General features: G+C 40.1%; 1 protein-coding gene across 4 annotated transcripts in view; it reads right to left on the bottom strand.

Annotated features, from left to right (window-relative positions):
- Positions 1 to 18566, bottom strand: part of vaspb (vasodilator stimulated phosphoprotein b) — a 29946-nt gene that overhangs the window by 3026 nt on the left and 8354 nt on the right. Inside the window, exons 2-12 of one of the 4 annotated variants that reach the window (XM_011482878.4) lie at positions 8923 to 9094; positions 6420 to 6600; positions 4771 to 4837; positions 2206 to 2318; positions 1730 to 1980; positions 1342 to 1493; positions 1212 to 1266; positions 1086 to 1113; positions 941 to 980; positions 703 to 759; positions 133 to 202 (exon numbers count right to left, since the gene is read on the bottom strand). In XM_011482878.4, the coding sequence (XP_011481180.1) occupies positions 133 to 202; positions 703 to 759; positions 941 to 980; positions 1086 to 1113; positions 1212 to 1266; positions 1342 to 1493; positions 1730 to 1980; positions 2206 to 2318; positions 4771 to 4837; positions 6420 to 6600; positions 8923 to 9094 (1186 nt within the window). The remainder of the gene's footprint in view (positions 1 to 132; positions 203 to 702; positions 760 to 940; positions 981 to 1085; positions 1114 to 1211; positions 1267 to 1341; positions 1494 to 1729; positions 1981 to 2205; positions 2319 to 4770; positions 4838 to 6419; positions 6601 to 8922; positions 9095 to 18566) is intronic. The other 3 variants (XM_011482879.4, XM_020708452.3, XM_078929897.1) reach the window with 3 other exon arrangements.

The raw sequence follows: 18566 nt of genomic DNA, 5'->3' as shown, positions 1-18566 counted from the left end.
ACATTTAAGAAAATGCAGGAGTTTGAATACATCTGGAAAAAAAATTTGTTGTTGCCTTTTGTTGTCTCCATGATATAAAATCCTAAATATCTAGATAATTGTAATCAGAAAGTTCAGTCTCTCAGTATTTACCTGTTTCAGTTTCTCTAAATCAGAGTCATCCGATCCTCCTGCATCGTTATTGTTTCCAGCTCCCTTTGTCCTGCACAAATAGAAGAAACAGGAATGCGCATCGTTTATGTCAGCAGTTTGCAGAAAAAGCTGCTTTGTCAAAGCCACAACTATTCACCAATCCTGGAGGTAGAGGAGAAACAAAGGAGGAGAAGAAAGAGGAACCACCCAGAGAAGCAGAAAGTCATCAAGATAAATTAAATGTAAGAACTGCAAGTCAATTATTTTGTTCACATAAGCCCTATTGGTGCCAGTTTGTCAGTGAACGATGAAATATAGTCAATGAACCTACATTTAAAATTACAGCATAAAAAAACGGAAAGCTAAATTATAATCGTTTCTGGTTTTAGAATGATTAAACGGATAAAGGTGTTACACCTTTTGGTGTACCTGCATGTCATTTTCCAATCCATTACACGGTCCTGTCAAATAAATAAATATGCCACCCAAAAGGCTGCAACATTGCTGATTTAAGGGGAAAAGAAAGTCAAGAGTAGCCGAGGCGATGAGGGATCTGGACAACACGGATACCTTAAAACCTGGGACAATGAGGGGGTGGAGTCCATGCTCTTGGGGATGGAGTTATTCCTGTTAGTGAAACACACACACTCTTCCTTTTTAGAATGAAAATGAACAGCACGCGCACACAAAAACAACTGAAGACAGACGCGCACATGAAAAAAGAAAAACTGACAACACACACGGAGACCACACTAATGGAGAGAGCCTGTGGGGAAGACAGACATTCAACCATTAGATCTACGTTTACCTGATCATTGGTGTTTTTTCCCAGGGTCTTCGAGGTGCTTCTAAGAGAGAAGAAAAAAAACAACCTGTAGCTCTGCGTGGCAGTTATATTTATTTTCAGAAGGATTGTAGGCGATAAGTTGTCATTAAAACTGTTCTTTTCTTACCAGCTTGACCTTGAGAGTCTGAGTCATCCTGTGCAGAAAGACCAGAGATTTCCATGAAATCTGAGTCACGCCATTAACTATTCTAGTCTTTATATCATTATTATCATTGGGTGGAAAAATGCTCACGTTATCTTGTGTTTTAACTGGAGGTGGCTTTTCTCCGGTGTTGGCAGCTTTCCTCCTGTTGTGATAAGAATCGTGACGTTATTTCATATCTAGGGGTCTTAAATGAAAGCATATGAGTGATGCTACCAACCTTCTGGCCAAAATAGCACTCATTTCACCCATCAAACCACCTCCCCCTCCTCCGCCTCCTCCACCAATAGAGGCGGTGCTGCTGCGGCTGGGGTCGTTTCTGGCGATAGGAGGCGCACTGCTGATTGGAGTTGCACTGCCTCCATCCTCCTGCTGGGGGCAGCAGATGACAAAAACTAATAGATATGCAAATCTCAACTATCCAGAATGGATTTTGAAAAAGGAGAAATCCGTAATCTGCATTATTAACTGGGCATTCAGTTAAATTAGAGGTGGTCCACAATGATCATGAGACTCCAGAAGGATTTTTCTTCAGTGAATATTAGCTGATTCGGGCCTGCATTCAACAGTCTGCAGGAGTAGGAGTGGGAAATCTGACAGATTCTCACTTTGGACACTTTGCGGAGTTTAGCACCAGCTAAGGCAGCTGCAAGGCCTCCTGCTCCACCTCCCCCGTCACCAATGCCGCCGCCTCCTCCTCCGCTTGGAGCGGGCAGTGGCGGGGCTGGTGGAGGTCCTGAGGGAGGAGGGCCTGGAGGAGGGGGTATGCCAGCAGCTGGGGGAGGCCCAGGAGGTGGAGGAGGTGCTGGAGGAGGAGCGGGACCCCCGGGAGCCAATGGTGGAGCTGGAGGAATATGGACTGAAAAGGAGAACGAGAAACCATCAATCACCACTTTAGTCGTCTTCAGGTAAGAAAAAAGAAGACGTTTCATTAATGGAAAATGGCATTTGTCTCCGATAATTCAACACAGCGGGATTATCTCTGGAACCATCCAAGACATCACATTTACAGCAAGTTAGAAGGAGACATGCAAGACCAAAAACTGTTGTGGAGTCACAACTATCAGCTCAGGTGATTCCTCACCTGGAGTAGCTTGTCTTTCTCTCTCCAGCCGCTCTCTTTCCTGCCGTTCAAAGTCCTGTCTTTCTCTCTCCTGTCGTTCCCGCTCCAGCTGTTCAATTCTTTGCTGCTCCAACCTGCAAAAAAAAATAAAAATAAAGATGACCTTTTTAGATTTTAAACACTCTCAAAATACAATGGTGGATTTAAAAGTTCTGATTGTATTTAGAAAACTGACAGGTGTGAAAGGAAGAAAGGGCGAAGTAATTTTGTAAAAACTCCCTCTGATCCGGTTTTGATCTACTTCCTTTCAAAGTGGTCTTTTGATCACGACTATGTCCAAATTAAAACAAACTGTAGTTTTCCAGGACATAGTTCCTGTAGAGGAGCAGTAGGTCAGTGGAAATCTGCCTCAGAGTTGTGGGCGGGAGCGTTGGCACCCATGACTGATCCATCTGTGTCTACAACACAAATACACTTTTCAAACTGCACTTTTTATTTGCTTATGATTGACAGCTTTCTTTGTTCACCTTTCAACATATTCTTCAGGGGTCGCCACAGCAAATCAGCTTTCACCAATTCACACAAGTGTTTTGGCAGAGATTTTTACTCTAGATACCCTTCCTGACATAACCCTGTGTTTTATCCGGGCTGGGGACCCGCACAGGGAGACCCAGATTTGGGCTACATAGGCAGTATGATTTTAATAAATATAAAAATAGCCAGATATGCAAAATTAAGTTTAATTTTCTTTGGATACGTCGTGCATCAGAAAAATGCCACAAGAACATGTTAAAAACACTTTAACTCCATGTTGGGGCATTTTGTCGATGCTTCTGCTTAAAGGATAAAATACAACACTCAAGTGGAAGAAAATCAATTACTATGCCCTGATACCATCAAACTGATTCCAATTTTAACCTTTGGGATGCCATATAAACATTAATAAAAATATAATTTATATATATCATGTTCCCTTGTTTATTGCGGGGGGTTACATTCTAAAAATAACCAGTTATAGGTGAAATCCACAAAGTAGGATTATAGAAGTTTTAAAGCTATAAAACCTCTCACTGCACACTTTTGTTAGACATATATAAATATTTTCAAACTTTAAACCTTCATAGTAAAATAAGTCCAGCATTACATGATAAAATCAAAGATCCGACAGCTAATGAAGATTTATGCAAATGTGCAAACTGAACGGAATCTGACACAGCCCTGAGGAGTTGATTGACAAAGTCAATAGCCAATCAGGATGCAGAACACAGAAAGGATACAAAACTGCATCGGGGGGGAAAAAAAGAAATCAGTGAAACAGCGATATGGCGAGGGACCACTGTACAGGAAATCTTTTCTTTCATTTAAATAAAACAATTAGACAAACTAGCTCTGAGAGAACATTTGAGCATATCAGCAAAGAACGAGAATTAAAAAGAAAACATTAAAAATCTGAGTATCTCTCTGTTAGAAGATCCAAAAAATAAATAAATCAGTAAATAAACGTTTTCAGAAATATCAGAACATGTAGGAGTTATACACTACCCAGTACATCAATTTTGCTTCACATGATATTAAATAGTCTGTAACGACAGGAAAATATACATCACTGGAATATTTACATATAATAAACACAGATCTTAAAATGTACCTACTATTAGGCAAAAAGTTTAAATGTTCTATATAGTCAATGAGGATGCGTTTAACCCCGCTAGTTAGCCCATCTCTGGAACCAGCTGGAAAAAGTGGCCTAATTCAAGCTGCCTCTGTTCGCTGCTGCTCCCCCCCCCCCCCCCCATCTTGAACACATCTGCCACTCCTAACCACAGCTGTATGCAGAACACCATGAATACAAGCCACCCACGGACTCATACACGCACAACTGCATACGCATACCAGAATCTGTACAGTCGCAGCGGCAGATGTAAGGCGTGCGCTATATAGTGGCAACGCCGTCAAGGACAAGACTGAAGATTGCAACTGCTGATGACAAGAAAGATTTCTTTGAGTGTTTAGTAAAACTTTGCTAAAATCAGCAACTAGTTTATGTGCTGGAGATCTACAGCAGCAGTCATCCTGGGGGGTCTCTGGGGTTATTAAATCACAGCATGCCAGCAGCTAATAAATAGGGCATATCCTAACCTAACAGAGAGTCAACAGCACACGTGTCCTTGACTGTGGGTGTATTAACTTTGGTCCAAATGGGATTAAAATGTTAATGCCTCGTCAATGCTGGCAATGCATGAAGTCACCTCATCGGGCCTCCCTGAAGGAGCCGGTAGAAAGGCGGAGACCCGCTGAGGTGGATGTGAGAGCCTGACCTCTAACCAGACCGAGGGTTTAACAGTCTGATGTTAATGCCATCAAATCCTCTACATATGTCTGCATGGAAAAAACGGTGCCAACTGAACCACTGTAAACGCAAAGTCAAGACAGCTTGATTTGACCCAGACGAAGGCTTACTCGTGTTGGGAAAACGGACTTCTTCTGTGCTGCTAAGATGATAGCGTGGCCCAATAAGGACAAAAGCTCAAGGGCGGTGCCATTCATGTGTTTTGTGCTGTAAGGAGGGTGTAGTATAAAACGTACCTCCGCTGCTGTTCAAGTTCCTCTGGAGAAGGTCCGTTGGACACCGGACGAGGGAGGGTTGCATAACCTGACAGATGGAAAAGGTCAATCCTTTTGTTAAGATGCAATACCACACATTTTACACCATTTAGGTTGTGGCAAATGCATTAAATTACTATTTTCCCTGTTGGTCATCACATCACCTATATGTGTTTTCTGAATTTACACTTGATGCCATACTCTTTTAGACAACGATATATATATATATATATATATATATATATATATATATACACATTTCTCTGGAAATGGGTTATGTGCCATAGGGTTGTGCCGATGGACGATATCATCGTCCATCGTGATGGGTGACTGACATCCCGATGGAGAGACCACCATCGTGATGCCACGCCCCCGCCACGTTGCGCGTCGACACCATAAGCCGCGGTTACATGTACAAAATATCTTGATGGGATCAATGGTCGGATTAGAATCCAACCCTGTACATGGGCCCAGAAAAATGTTTTCAGAATATAAAAACGTTCACTAAGGTCACACTTTCCGTCGGAATAAATCATTCGCACACGCGCAGTAGGGTTTGAAAACCGGAAGGATATAAATTCCGCCGAGCGGCTTTTTTTTTCAAACTTTATTGAATGTAACAATTCAATACAAAACAATGTTAAACAGCGCCGAGCGGCTATATACATTGACATGTCAGCTCGGTAAAATACGAGACGATCTTCTAAACGTGCTTTTAACAATGTTACGGTTATTATCAAACACCTGTTCGCTCATCATTTGAATTTTAATCCGTGTGGTCAGTGCTTTTTCTGAACGAAGCCAGGATTAGCAGTATGCTAACACGGCTAACAACATTAGCTTTGGGTGGTGCTGCTTGCTGGCTGCACGTAAACATGTAAGAATAACATCAGCCTTTATTTAGTCGGGACACGACTGGAAACACAAATCCGCGTGATTGTTTGAATGTTTTCTAAGGACTGAGCGACATTTCTGCTTTGAAACTCAAACCACTGTGTGTGTGCTGACGATCCGAGCTGTGCTCAGACACACACTTTTAGACCCGGTTCTGAGTTTGGTTGCTTGTACCCCTAGAGCTGCGGGACGGATCGCAGTCTTAAATCTCCCACATACCGCTCATGTAACAAAGCAACCCCCGCCCCCCTTTCCCCTCAAACACAAAGCTGGAAGTCCGCACTCCGCCGGTCCACTTCACTAGTTAAGTGCGGGAGCGGACTACTTCTTTTCTATTTTGTTTGTTACTTTTTTTGTTAAAGTCACTTCCCTCAGTTTATACTGGATCATCGTGGATTAGTCATTAGTTGGGAAATAAAATGAAAAAAGCAAAAAAACGAATAGCAGTTGTATAAGAACGAAAAATGTAAAAATACCCCCCCCCCCCCCCAACGATGTCATCGTCCATCCCGATGGTTGACAGCAAACATCGTCAACGGCCAATTTAAGGGACATCGCCCAACACTAATGTGCCACAGTATTCCAATAAAATGGATTTGAATTTTTAGAGATGGAGAAATTTTTTCCTTCTTGCCAAAACATTATTTATAAAATAGCATTTATTAATCACTCATTACTGTGACATACTGGGACATATCTGTGAAAAAAGCCAAGTCAATCCAAGAGACGGGTTGTACCTGCATCTGGCATTGAGTTGAGAACCTCCAGAGCGTGAGCCATGCCGTTGGCAAAGAGGACCGCATCTTCTTTGCTGCCAAAGTTGAGCCCCCACACTTGTCGAGCATCTCGCCATTGGTGAAAATTGGGAGTGGCCTGGTTGTACTTGAGACCTCTCACAATTGGACAGTTAATGACCACCTGATTTCAAAAGGAGGGCAGAAGAGTAGATGGTTATCAATGTCAGTGTTTTTCAACCTTTTTAGAGCCACAGCACACTTTAACCTTGACAAAAATCCCGCGGCACACCAGCATCCAAAAATTAAAAAAAAAAAAGGAGAAACTCATAGTCTGAATTGATCTACAGCCCCTCTGCAATTTCACATGCATTTTTGTGATAATTGTGGCAGAAAAAGCTGGAAGTTGCAGCTGTTTTTTCTAAAAGATGTAATAAAAGTTAAGTTAGAAGATTTAAAAACTGATGTGTGTTCGTTGTGTTTTCAAGACGTTTAACAAGGAATACTCAGTGTGCGCTGAGATGCTGTCACTTTAACCCAATGCATCATGGGAGGTGTAGTGCAAACAGCCGCCGAATGCAGAAAGACTCGCGTCTCTGAGCTTAATTGTTTTGTTCACTTTTTCCACGGTCTGATACCAGATTCTGTGGAAAGCTACACCGCTGAAGACGAGCTTTAGTTGGTATTTTTGTTGGAACTGAGAGACTTTATGAGCAGAATCGGAACAAGGAAGTGAAGACTTTAACCACTTCTGGTTGGTCAGACTGCTGACGTGTGATTAAGCCTCCAAGAATGATTGGTGGAGACAGTTAAAGGGGCGGGACTTTTTTGAACAAAGCTGTAGCTGCAGCTAAATTGCGGTACTGTCATTCTTATCAAAATGTCTCTAATAGAATAAAATAAACACTAAGAAAAAAGTATTTTACGATCTTTCATATTCCTAACTACTCAGTGTTCTATCAGGGCCTGTTTGGATGAACAAAGAACTGATATCCTGGAGATGGAAAATGTTTTTAGATCAGTGATTAAGGGCAATTTTCCATGGCACACTAGTGTGCTGTGGCACACTGGTTGAAAAACACTGATCTATGTGATGTGTAGTGAATCTTTTGGTTTCGCTGTCATCTCCTAGACTGATGCTGAAGAGTCCTTATGTAAAGTAATACACAATGTAACAAGTGAAAATAATTTAGCTAAAAGCATCTGCTAAACAAAAAAACCAAACAAAAAAATCAGATTTTTTTGATACAGGCTGATCTTTTATCATGGAAACGTCAAAAGACCACAACAAAATGACAATCAATCAATCATTAGTCTGGAAAAAAAATGTATGAAAAGACATCTACAGCTTTTCTTTCCCTGAATCAAACATGTTAACATTTCATTCGGTAGGTTATGTGATGTAAGTTAACTAGAAAAACACGCCCGGGTTTCTGTGTTACTCAAATGTGCTGACAGGCTATTCCACTATTTGTTTAACAGCCTCTGGATTCCAGGGGAGGAGAGGAAGGCCTGACCTGTCGAGTGTCACAGGGAGCAAAAGAGAAAAGAGAGGGCAGCGGGGTCAACTGGCACGGCAGACAGAGGTATTTTCCAAAAGCACTCTGTCGAAATGCAGAACCCGGAGGGTGAATTGAATTCACAAGAACAAGGTGAAAAAAGGACCATCTTTGGATGTTGTGTAGCTAAATGAAATATTTAATATTGCAAGGAAAATCCCTTAAGAGAAACCTTAATACCCCTGATTCACCCAACATTAAAAATAAGGTACAGCACTGAAAGCTGCTTTTAAGAAAAAAAAAAGAAAAAAAAAAGTGCATTCTCATTTTAATTGGTCTCCTAAACCAACGTGCATGTCACCCCCAACAGACAAATTTAGAATTGTTCCTTTTGGAATCGTCACAGGAAATGGTTCAACACGGCAACTATCTCACAGGAAACATCAACCACTTTGGGAAGCGCCTCTGGGGAACACTTAAAGAGTGCTGAATGTGTAAAAGAGGAAAAAGTCACTGTGGCAAGAGGAAGAAGGGTGAAGCCAATACATCCACCCAGTCTCAGCATTGAAACTTTAAATCGGCTCACGTGTATCCATGTGGAAGTCAAAATGGCATTGATTTTTGGTTTGAAACTATACTTCACACACAAGATGAACACTGAGCAATGAACCAGAAGGACCTCAGGATATTTTAGTCATCCTGAAGGAAAACAAGGGACTTAATCCTCAGATTAAATTCTTTAAAAACCAAACATTTGTCTTTGTATTTAAGGTAGTTTTTTTCTTCCAACGGTTTTATTATCAGCGCTATAGAAAATTTATATTGTGTTTTACTGTTTTGCTTGATAATTCTAATTAACAGCCCAAAATTTTAGCATTACCACTTTGAGATGTGTTAAAAAATAAGACACGCTTTAATTATCTGATGCTGCTGGTCTTTGTGTGAATCACAGATGGACATGTCTGTAGTTCAAATTGAAACACAACCCAGAGAGCGGACAGGTGTACCTGCTGGTCCGTCTGCATTTTGCGTCCTACGACCCTGAAGGCGTTGTTGACGGGATTGTGGTAGATCTGGACTCTGCTGAAGGTCTGGGGTCCAGTACCAGCTGGGAGCCACTTTTTGTTACCATCGTCGTAAACCATAACGGTGGCCCGCGCCTGGCAAATACTTGACTCACTGTAACACAGATGATAACGTGTTTTATTAAACTGCTGAAAAATAAATATAAAGACGGGTGAAATACAGACAAAATAATGAAAGCTGCAATGAAAAACGAAGTAGCAAGTGGGAAAACTAAAATGGGTTGGTCACCAAAAAAAGAATTCTGTGCTTTACCATCAAAAATACAAAAAATATATATATATATGTTCATTTTTCTTTATTTTCCGTTTTATGACAATCAGTAATAAGATTATTGGTGGAATTCCTTGAAAAACCTTAAAAAACGCAGCAGAACAGTGTACAGGTGGCTAGATTGATATACTTAAATAAGAGGTGATTCGTGAGCGACATGGTAGGGTGACTGCAGAGGTGCTAAACTGGAAATATCAGACATCCGGAGGTAGACTTTATTATGTAAACAAATGAGAGCATGGATGACATATAGCAGCATATCAACTGCCAATTTAGTCAAGTTATTTTAAGACTTAAGCCAGATGATAAATGATACATAGCAGGAAATAGAGAGCAAGTATTGCAAGTTTTGAGGGCCAAAACAAATGAAGTAATCTCCTAGTCTAAACACCTTCAAGATGTGCAAACCGAAATGATAGTTATACAAGTTAAACACCTTTCTTGGCATGGCATTTTTACTGGAATGAAGAGGTTCATGACAGATTTTTGCTTTTGTAAAACAGTGACTGTAGTTCCAACAAGGAAACCGACAAAGCTAGTGATTTAAGACTATAGTTCCAGTGTTTTGGGTCAAATTATTCTGAATTTACACTCTGTGGACAAAAGCCTAAAGCAAACACACCACAAAGGAACAGAAACTGGAGACACAGGATGGACGAGTAAATAAATTCCCCTCAGACTCAGTCAGAGTAGAGGATTGGTGAGCATTAACAGCAGTTTACATAAAAAACAGCATATCAAAATTAAATCTGAATCACAGTTCCAAACTCTATTCATAGAAACGCAAATAAATAAATAATTAAGACAACTGCAATGATAGATTTATGACTGTAAAAATACTTTACATTGGAAATATTTTGCCTGTAGAATTTGAACAGATTAAATAATTTTAAAAGGTTAAAGATTGGAGGACAAAGTCTCAGGAGATACAAAAAAAAAAAGATAAGGGGGTTTATTCATGCAGAAATACACTTCAATCTGAACCCAAATTAGATGGGAGGTAAAAAAACAATGGAGATGGACAAAAACAGGAAGTTGTGCCGAACTCAGCCAAAGAAATGTGGCGCAGGAATTCTCTACCTGCTCAACCTCCTAGTACGCCCCCACATGCTTTAAAAAGAAAACAGTTCCATGTGCACCTTATCACAGCCATATATGCGAGCAGGAAACGTTATACTTGAAATGTTTGGTATTGGTTCAGGTCAATTAGTAAAAATTCTTCAACTTAAGCCTGGAGAGGTTTTTATCAGAATATGTCTGATTTACGCCCGTTGTCACTAGTTTTTGGTAACATATTTTTTAAACACGTGCTTAAAATGACAGAAACGTGATGGAAGCAATTCAAAACTAAACAAAAGTGAATGGTGGCCGACAGTCAACTTCAGTGCTCCTCGTCCTCCCCCTCCTCATCTTATTTGCCTCCAATGATCTCCCTACAGTCCCTTAATCCATCTCTTCCATGTCCTCCTCCATCTGTCCCACCCCTGATACAATCTGCTACTTCCTGTGACAAAGCACCACAGACACGGCCCACTTCCTGCTGCCAACGCTGCCTAATAAGGACTACTTCAGTCTGAATGGTCCATGCTTGCAGATGCCTTCACAGATCCTACCTTTTCCTTCAAGTTCAGACAGCATGTTAACTCACTGGAAATTTCCCTTCCTGCTAACATCACAGCGAAATTGTGAAACACTTTGGAAGAAAAGAATCTGAATCCCAAAACTGAACGCTTTTCTTGGAAAGACAGTTTGTTTTTGGGCACTTTGCGTTGTTTAACAGACCAGCAAAAAGTGTGCTACACAAACATCAAAAAACACTTTTGGCACTGGTCTTGTAAAGTGTGTGCCTGTTGACAGTTTTTCCTGTTGTTCAATGGTGACTGAATATGAAGCTTCTGAGAAGTCTTCAGACCTACAGACTTCTCAGAAAATTTGTGAAGAATTTCTGCACCATCACAAACAAAAGCCTTTCATCTAAGTTTGCATCTTTGTAGAAAAAGTAGATGAAAGCCTTAATAAAAAGAACGTGATATCACTGTTATTTAGCTTGATATAAACACAGTAGTTTCAACATTAACAGAATACAGAGGTAAAACAAATGTTTGTCATTTAACGGCCATCTGCTACAGCACACATTCTGGGCAAACCCACGATGGTCTAAGGAGTTTATTCTTCATGTACAGAATGTTACATGTTTAAAAGGCTAAAGTAGTATAGTGTGCCTGTTTCAGCTGTAAAACAGTAAAAGGTAAGATGCCAAACAAGTTGGTCTTCAAACCTAAATTCCTAAAGCCTTTCATTCTGACAGCTTCCACAAAAACTGAAAATCGTCTCTACTTTTGTTTAAATTCACTGATTAATGGGATTTTTATGTTGTTCTACCATTGACTGTATATGAGAATTGAACTGGGTGACCCTTCCCCCCTTATGTTCCCAACAGGAAGTACCCACTGGTCCTAAAAAGCCAAAATCCCATAGACTTGCAGTCATTTTTCTTTCTCAGAATAATCATTCCACTAACTCTTTTTAACATGTTTCTGCTAATTCTAGGTTTTTCTTTTTTCTTCTATAGTGCAAGTTATTCAAGTTATAAACTGGCCAATCAGATGGCTCAATAAAAGCAGGTGATCTTACATTAAACGCTTGATGTGATGGATCTTCCCGAGCTTGCTTTCATGTGCAAAGGGTGTGGCTTTCCAACAAGCTAACTCCTGATTGATGAGTGGTTGCCATAGAAATGATGACTCGCACCAATCACTGCTTACTGACCATTTCTGGCTCTAACATGACCATCTGTATCGTGACCTAATTTCGACTTAATTTCGTTGGAACCTGAAGCAAGTCATTTTCTATGGGTAACTTCACACTCACTCAGTCCAGTTCTCATATACAGTCAATGTGTTCACATTCATTAGCACAGTGTTTTTCAACCAGTGTGCCGCGGCACACTAGTGTGCCGTGGGAGATGGTCAAGTGTGCCGTGGGAAATTGCCCTCATTAATCATTAACTGATCTAAAAACATTTCCCATCTCCAGGATATCAGCTCTTTGTTCATCCAAACAGGCCCTGATAAAACACTGAGTAGTTAGGAATATAAAAGATCTTAAAATTACTTTTTCTTTGTGTTTATTTAATTCTATTAAAGACATTTTGATAAGGATGACGTTACCGCGATTTACCTGCAGCTATGACAGTTTGCGGAAAAGTCCCGTCCCTTTAACTGTCTCCACCAATCATTCTTGAAGACTTAATCACATGTCATCAGTCTGACCAATCAGAAGTGCTTAAAGTCTTCACTTCCTTGTTCTTAATTCTGCTGATAAAGTCGCTCAGTTCTAACAAAAATACCAGCTAAAGCTCGTCTTTAGCGGTGTAGCTTTCCACAGAGTCCGGTGTCAGACCGTGAAACAAGTGAACAAAACCATGAAGCTCAGAGACGCGAGTCTTTCTGCAAGTTTTCGGCAGTTTTCACACTACATCTCCCATGATGCATTGGCTTAAAGGGCCAGTGTCCCAGCACACAATGAGTTGTCCTTGTGAAACGCCTTGAAACCACAACAAACAAACAGTTTCTAAATTTTCTAATTTAACTTTCATTTCATCTCTTAGAAAAAACAGCCGCAACTACCTGCTTTTCCGGCCACAATTATCACAAAATGCACGTGAGATTGCGGGCGGGGGGGGGGGGGGGCTGTCGATCAATACAGACCATGAATTTCTGTTTTTTTTTTTTTTTGGATGCTGGTGTGCCGCGGGATTTTTGTCAAGGTTAAAGTGTGCCGTGGCTCAAAAAAGGTTGAAAAACACTGCATTAGCAGACTAGTTTGCAGAAAATGATTGTCCTGCACATTAGGTCCCAACAAAGTCATGACGGTATATTAAAACACTGTGTAAGAGGAGGCTTTTCTTCAACAGAACAGGCAACCCTGGACCTCAGCAGGCCTTCACTATTCAGCAAATCTCTAATTCAACAACAGTCTGTCCACCCATTAGCAAGGCCCTATTAAAAAACTCATGGGCAAAGGAATCACTGCAGTACTCTCTGATTTCATCTGCATCGCGCCTGCTGTCGATGCGTGGGGCAGAAAGGGCATGAGAGAACTGGGAGGGGACAGAGAGACAGGACTGGGAAACAGTTGCATATTTAATGGCACAGAGAGCAATAACTCAGGAGTAGGACTGAGCGAGCAGCTGCATAATTGATAGAGCTACGGACACTGAGACTTTAAAAAGGTTAGTGGCAGAGATGCACAAATGTGTGGACTTAAGACACACCCTCACACCTGTCATCCTGCCAACACGTGTCTCCACGTTGATCTCATCTGCAAGGACTGCAGAGGGCATGTGACGGGGCGACGGGACAGTGTTTGAGTGGCGTCAAAAATTACAGCAGATGTATTCACACACACAGAGTCAAGAGGCTAAAGCAGTCAAGCCACCAAGGACAGAAGAAAGCACATTTCAAATGAGAAAAGATCACCAGGATAGCATAATATGATGCATATATGCTGCTTCTACTGTCAAAATAACATCTGAAGTACAATAAGCTCCTCAAGTCGCTGTGGTTTGATTCATGTGGTCAGTGGAGGGTTAACAGGAAACAATGGTGCACCACTGGGGCACGTGCTCACATGTAAATAGCTTTATAAGGCTGTGCTGTCTGAGCTTTTCTCCAAATATGTTGGCAAGCAGAGTCAGGCCCTGCAATTCGGCTTCTTCACCCCTCCTCCACCTTGTCCTCCTCCACTTACCTGACCCTCCCCCTTGTTCCTCATTCTCTATCCACATCAAAACCTTAAACTAATGTAAAACCCGTGCAAACAAAAATGCATCCATCTGACACATCTGTGCCATACAGTACAGAAAAAAAGTACGTCTGACAGGCATTTGGTGAATAATAGTATTTTAATATACAAGTGAATCCATCTAACGCATCACAATACCAGCCAACCATAAAAAATAATGACACACGAGTCTACAGTCTGATACAAACAGAGCAATGTCTAGACACTGAGTCTAAGAAATGATAAATAGTCTCTTCATCCATTTGTGGATCAGCTTTTTCTTTTTTCATGCGTCTTACACTAGCACCTAATACTATAATATGAACTAAAGCCCTCATCAGAAAACCAGAATACTCTGAAGTTTTTGAGTTAACCTTGCAGACAGGAATGTTGTTTGTCCAAAACAGATACAAAAAAGGACAGAAACTTCCAAAACTATCTTATGCACAACTGATAAGTGCAGCAAAACGCAACAATAAGGTTTATTCACCAATGTATTCCTGTAAAGATCCACTCCGATGAAAAATGTTCGTGTGGCATTTTTCTTATGATTGGTTTACATGTATATGTAGAGAATTTTCGGCTTAAAATTGCATTTCTGAGTATTTCGTTTTTCAAATCAAAGTGAATCAGGAGCAGAAAAAAATGCAGTTGGAAAAAGCGTGTAGCTGTGAAAATGGGTGGGCCAGAAGCTCACTGCTCGGCTCCATACTGATGAATCTACTTGCAGACAAATAGATCCACGGACGTCTTTGTTTCCCTAGTCCGAGCTGGCATCTGGCTCAAAACTGTACGGCTGGATAGCTCCCATTTTTGTTGCACCGCTTTTGTTAAGTTGGGGTAGCGAGGAGCTGCAAGCTAGTGGGAGAGTGTGTAAACAGATTGATAACGGTAAGTAGGGGTAGGCTCACTTCTCACCAACAGTTCTGCCACTGACCGTATATAAGAGCTGGACAAAGCAATCCCTGCCCCCTCGCATTCCAAATAGAAAGTACCTGGTGGCTCCAATAAGACAAAATCCTATAGACTTCATTTAAGAAATAAACAACTACTAGTCATTCTATTTGTTAGCATAACCATACTTGCTTTGATACTTCTTTTTTTTTTTACATTCTTGCTAAGCCTAATTTTTTTTCATGGTATTTTTTCGTTATCACAAGTTATTCAAGCTATAAACTGACCATTTAGTGAAAGCATGTGGTGCCTGATGGCCCTCAACTCAATGTTTGACAGATTCTCCTGAGCCCGCTTTCAGTGGAACTGGTGTGGACTTTGAACATGCTCACTCCTGAGTGGCTACTGAATTGGCTTTATTTCAACGGAGCCGGAGGTAAAACATCTTCTACGAGTGCCGTCACACTCGCTCTATCCAGTTCTCTCTTACACAGTCAATGGGTCCAGCCCACAACTCAAATGCGATAATCTAATGGAATACTGGAGCTCTACAGAAACAAAGTCCTAGAAAAAGACAGGTTATTTTATTTTGGCTAAAAACGGCATAATCATAATTAAAAGACCACTGGGAACGCTTTTACAATAGACCAAAAGATGATCGGACTTGGTCCATTTGGATTTTCATTTCAGTCTTACAGTTTTCAAGAAATATTTACACAAAAAACACACTGAAATAGGCAAATATAATACTAATGAGGAAAATGTTTGGAGCATCCACAGCCTTTTATTTAATTAATTGTATTAAATAACAGACATTCATTATAATGGAACATCTAAAAAAAACTCGCACATTTTTAAAAGCTTTTGTTTAACTGAAATTTATCGACATACTAAAATGTTAGTCAGGATTAGACTAAATATATTTTAGAGCGGACAAGCTAACAAATCCCTGACAAACAGCGTGATGTGGGGGCAATATCATTTGTAGTTAAAAAAAATAAAATAAAAGAGATCTTCCCTTTTTCCTGCATAACCTGAATAGCTAACCTGCAAGAAAGCCCAAAAAAACTACTTTCCAGAATGAGACCTAAATGCAAACTTAAGAGAAAACGGAAGCATTGCTACTGAAGGGGCAACAAGGAAAAACCTCAAATGTCAGTGAGAAAATGATTTCGTTCACATGGTACACTGAAACCTGACCTGTTTCAGGGATCACTTCCCTTTCAGAGCATGGCAAAAGTTAGCCTCTTTTTTTATAACTGGATTTACCCAATGCCCACACAAAGCAGAAAGCAGAAAGAAAAGAAAATCATCAAAAAAATAACATTTTAAATGTTAAAGTTTACATCAGCGCAAAATAATTTAGGACTGAACTTTGTTTTGATGGTTATGAACTATCTAGTTGTGACAAACATGATTAAGGTTTAAGACGTGCATCTGAAGATGTTTAGCTTTTAAACTTAAAAACAAAACATTACAGTAGGCCTGCACAATATATCGCAAATTTATCGTTATTGCGATAAAATTGCAATAAATGGTTACCTTAAATGTGCTCAGCCAATCTTATGGCAGCTTGAAGTATTTAACTAATCAAATATATCCATCTATGCATTTGACCAATCGGATGGACACCTTCATGTTGTCAACCAATCAGATGGAGCCCTTTTATCTTAGATGTTTGCTTGGTATGTAGACTAATTTCAATTGGAGTACAATTTAAGTTATGTTGACTCTATATTCAATTAAGCTGTTTCAGGGAAATGGAAAAGATGTTTTTGGTTATTTTCCCATTTGTTTATGTATTGCGAGTTATATCATCATCGCAACATTGATTACTGATATCGCATATCGCAACTTTTCCCCATATTGTGCAGCCCTACATTACAGCATCAGAACCTCAAATTAATTTTCAAGCTCAAAAAAAGTGGTGATGTAGTCTTGATTTGCAGCTACAATTTATGGACACTATGTGGTCTTTGGTCGTTACACAGGATCACTGCAACATATGCACAGCTAAGGTCCTTGTTTATTGCACCTCCATTCACCAACTGTTATTTCACATACCACCCTTTGGGGTGGACTATTCTCGTCTTTGTGTCTACCTTCACCGACACATATAGTCCAGACCAAAAGTTTGGACACACCTCTTCATTCAAATGAATGGGAAGGTGTGTCCAAACTTTTGGTCTGTACTGTAGCATAATAAAGTAAACAGAAAACCTTAGCTACTATGTACAACCAACTAAAGACATTGAAAATGTACATGCTTTTGAAAAAAAATTATTAATGTTTCTACAGTGGCCTAGTTAAAGCTCAGAGTTTTGACCAAACAATAGAATTTACTATAACTTAATTTTAAAACAGTATTGAATCAATGTGAGGTTATGGACAAAGATGAGCAGGCAAACATTGTTTCAAAACAATCAGAAACTGCTAGTTTTTCCACAGAGGCTTTCTACGCAGATGATCCTTTCCTTGCGTGACAAGAGCATGAAGCTACAGTGACAAAAGATGTTGCGACGAATTTCTGTTCTGAAATGTCGTTCAAATGTCACATACACTTTCTGTCTTGAAAAGTGCTTAATTTTCCTATCATGCAACTGTGTGTAAAACTGCAGGAGAGATTTTTACAAAGACAAAGAAGGATTTACAATTGACTGCTAATACACACAATACACCAGTCTTAGTTTAAGCCAACTGAAAGGTTTTTGTCATTGTTACTTGCTACTACACTACCCTTCACGCTGCTGCGTATCTGGGTCTCCCAGTGCCTTTAAAATACAGGGTTGTGTCAGGAAGGGCATCCGGCGTGCATAAAAACTCTGCCAAAACCTGTGTAAATCAGTAAAAGCTGATTCACTGTGGCGACCCCTTACAGGATGTGCCAAAAGCAGAACATCAACATTTAGAGCAAGACGCCAGTTTACTTTCATTCAAAATATGTTTTTACACATTGAAGAAAAAATGCTTTTGATTTTTCATTGTCAGTTAAACCAGATTAGACCAGGTAAAACTGCTAAATTCCTTTAAAACTGTACAAAAAAAACAAAAAAACATAGGGAAAGTACATCCCAGCAGTGTTTTCTCTTGTTGCTCTTTAACTTGGCCTTCTCCTTAGTCATTATGCTAGTTTTGTTGCCTTCACAAGTTCTAGCATGCTTTAAAACATAAGCACACACTTGCCACAGGCTATTGCTTTCTGCCCTCCTCAATTAGCTGTAGACGAACAAGGGTTGGGGCAATTCAAGACGTTCTTAAACCATTCTAAATATCCCAGATAGGCAAAGTACATAAGGTAAACTTTAGAAAATCATTCTGCAGTTCACTGGGAAAGTTATGCACCTTAAAATGTTTTTAAAAGCGAAGAAACAAATGTATTCCTTTAGTGTAGTCTCAATATTCCCTTTCACTGGTAAATTACGTGTTCAAAACACTCAATTTGCATGTTAACCACTTGAACAGCAGAAAACTCCTATTAGTTTCCAAGGAAATAAAGGTACCACAGATTGTGTCTGTTTGCATGCATGTGTGCACATGAAGGGTGGGAGAGACAGCACGCTCCACAGCCATATTTGGAACCAACTCACCTCTGTCTTCTTCTCTGAGCTCAGCTCCT

This window comes from Oryzias latipes, chromosome 13 (genome assembly GCF_053564925.1).
Source record: "Oryzias latipes strain Hd-rR chromosome 13, Olatipes_Hd-rR_3.1".
In the NCBI taxonomy this organism is placed as follows: Eukaryota; Metazoa; Chordata; class Actinopteri; order Beloniformes; family Adrianichthyidae; genus Oryzias; species Oryzias latipes.
This window is presented reverse-complemented; position numbering and strand designations above follow the sequence as displayed.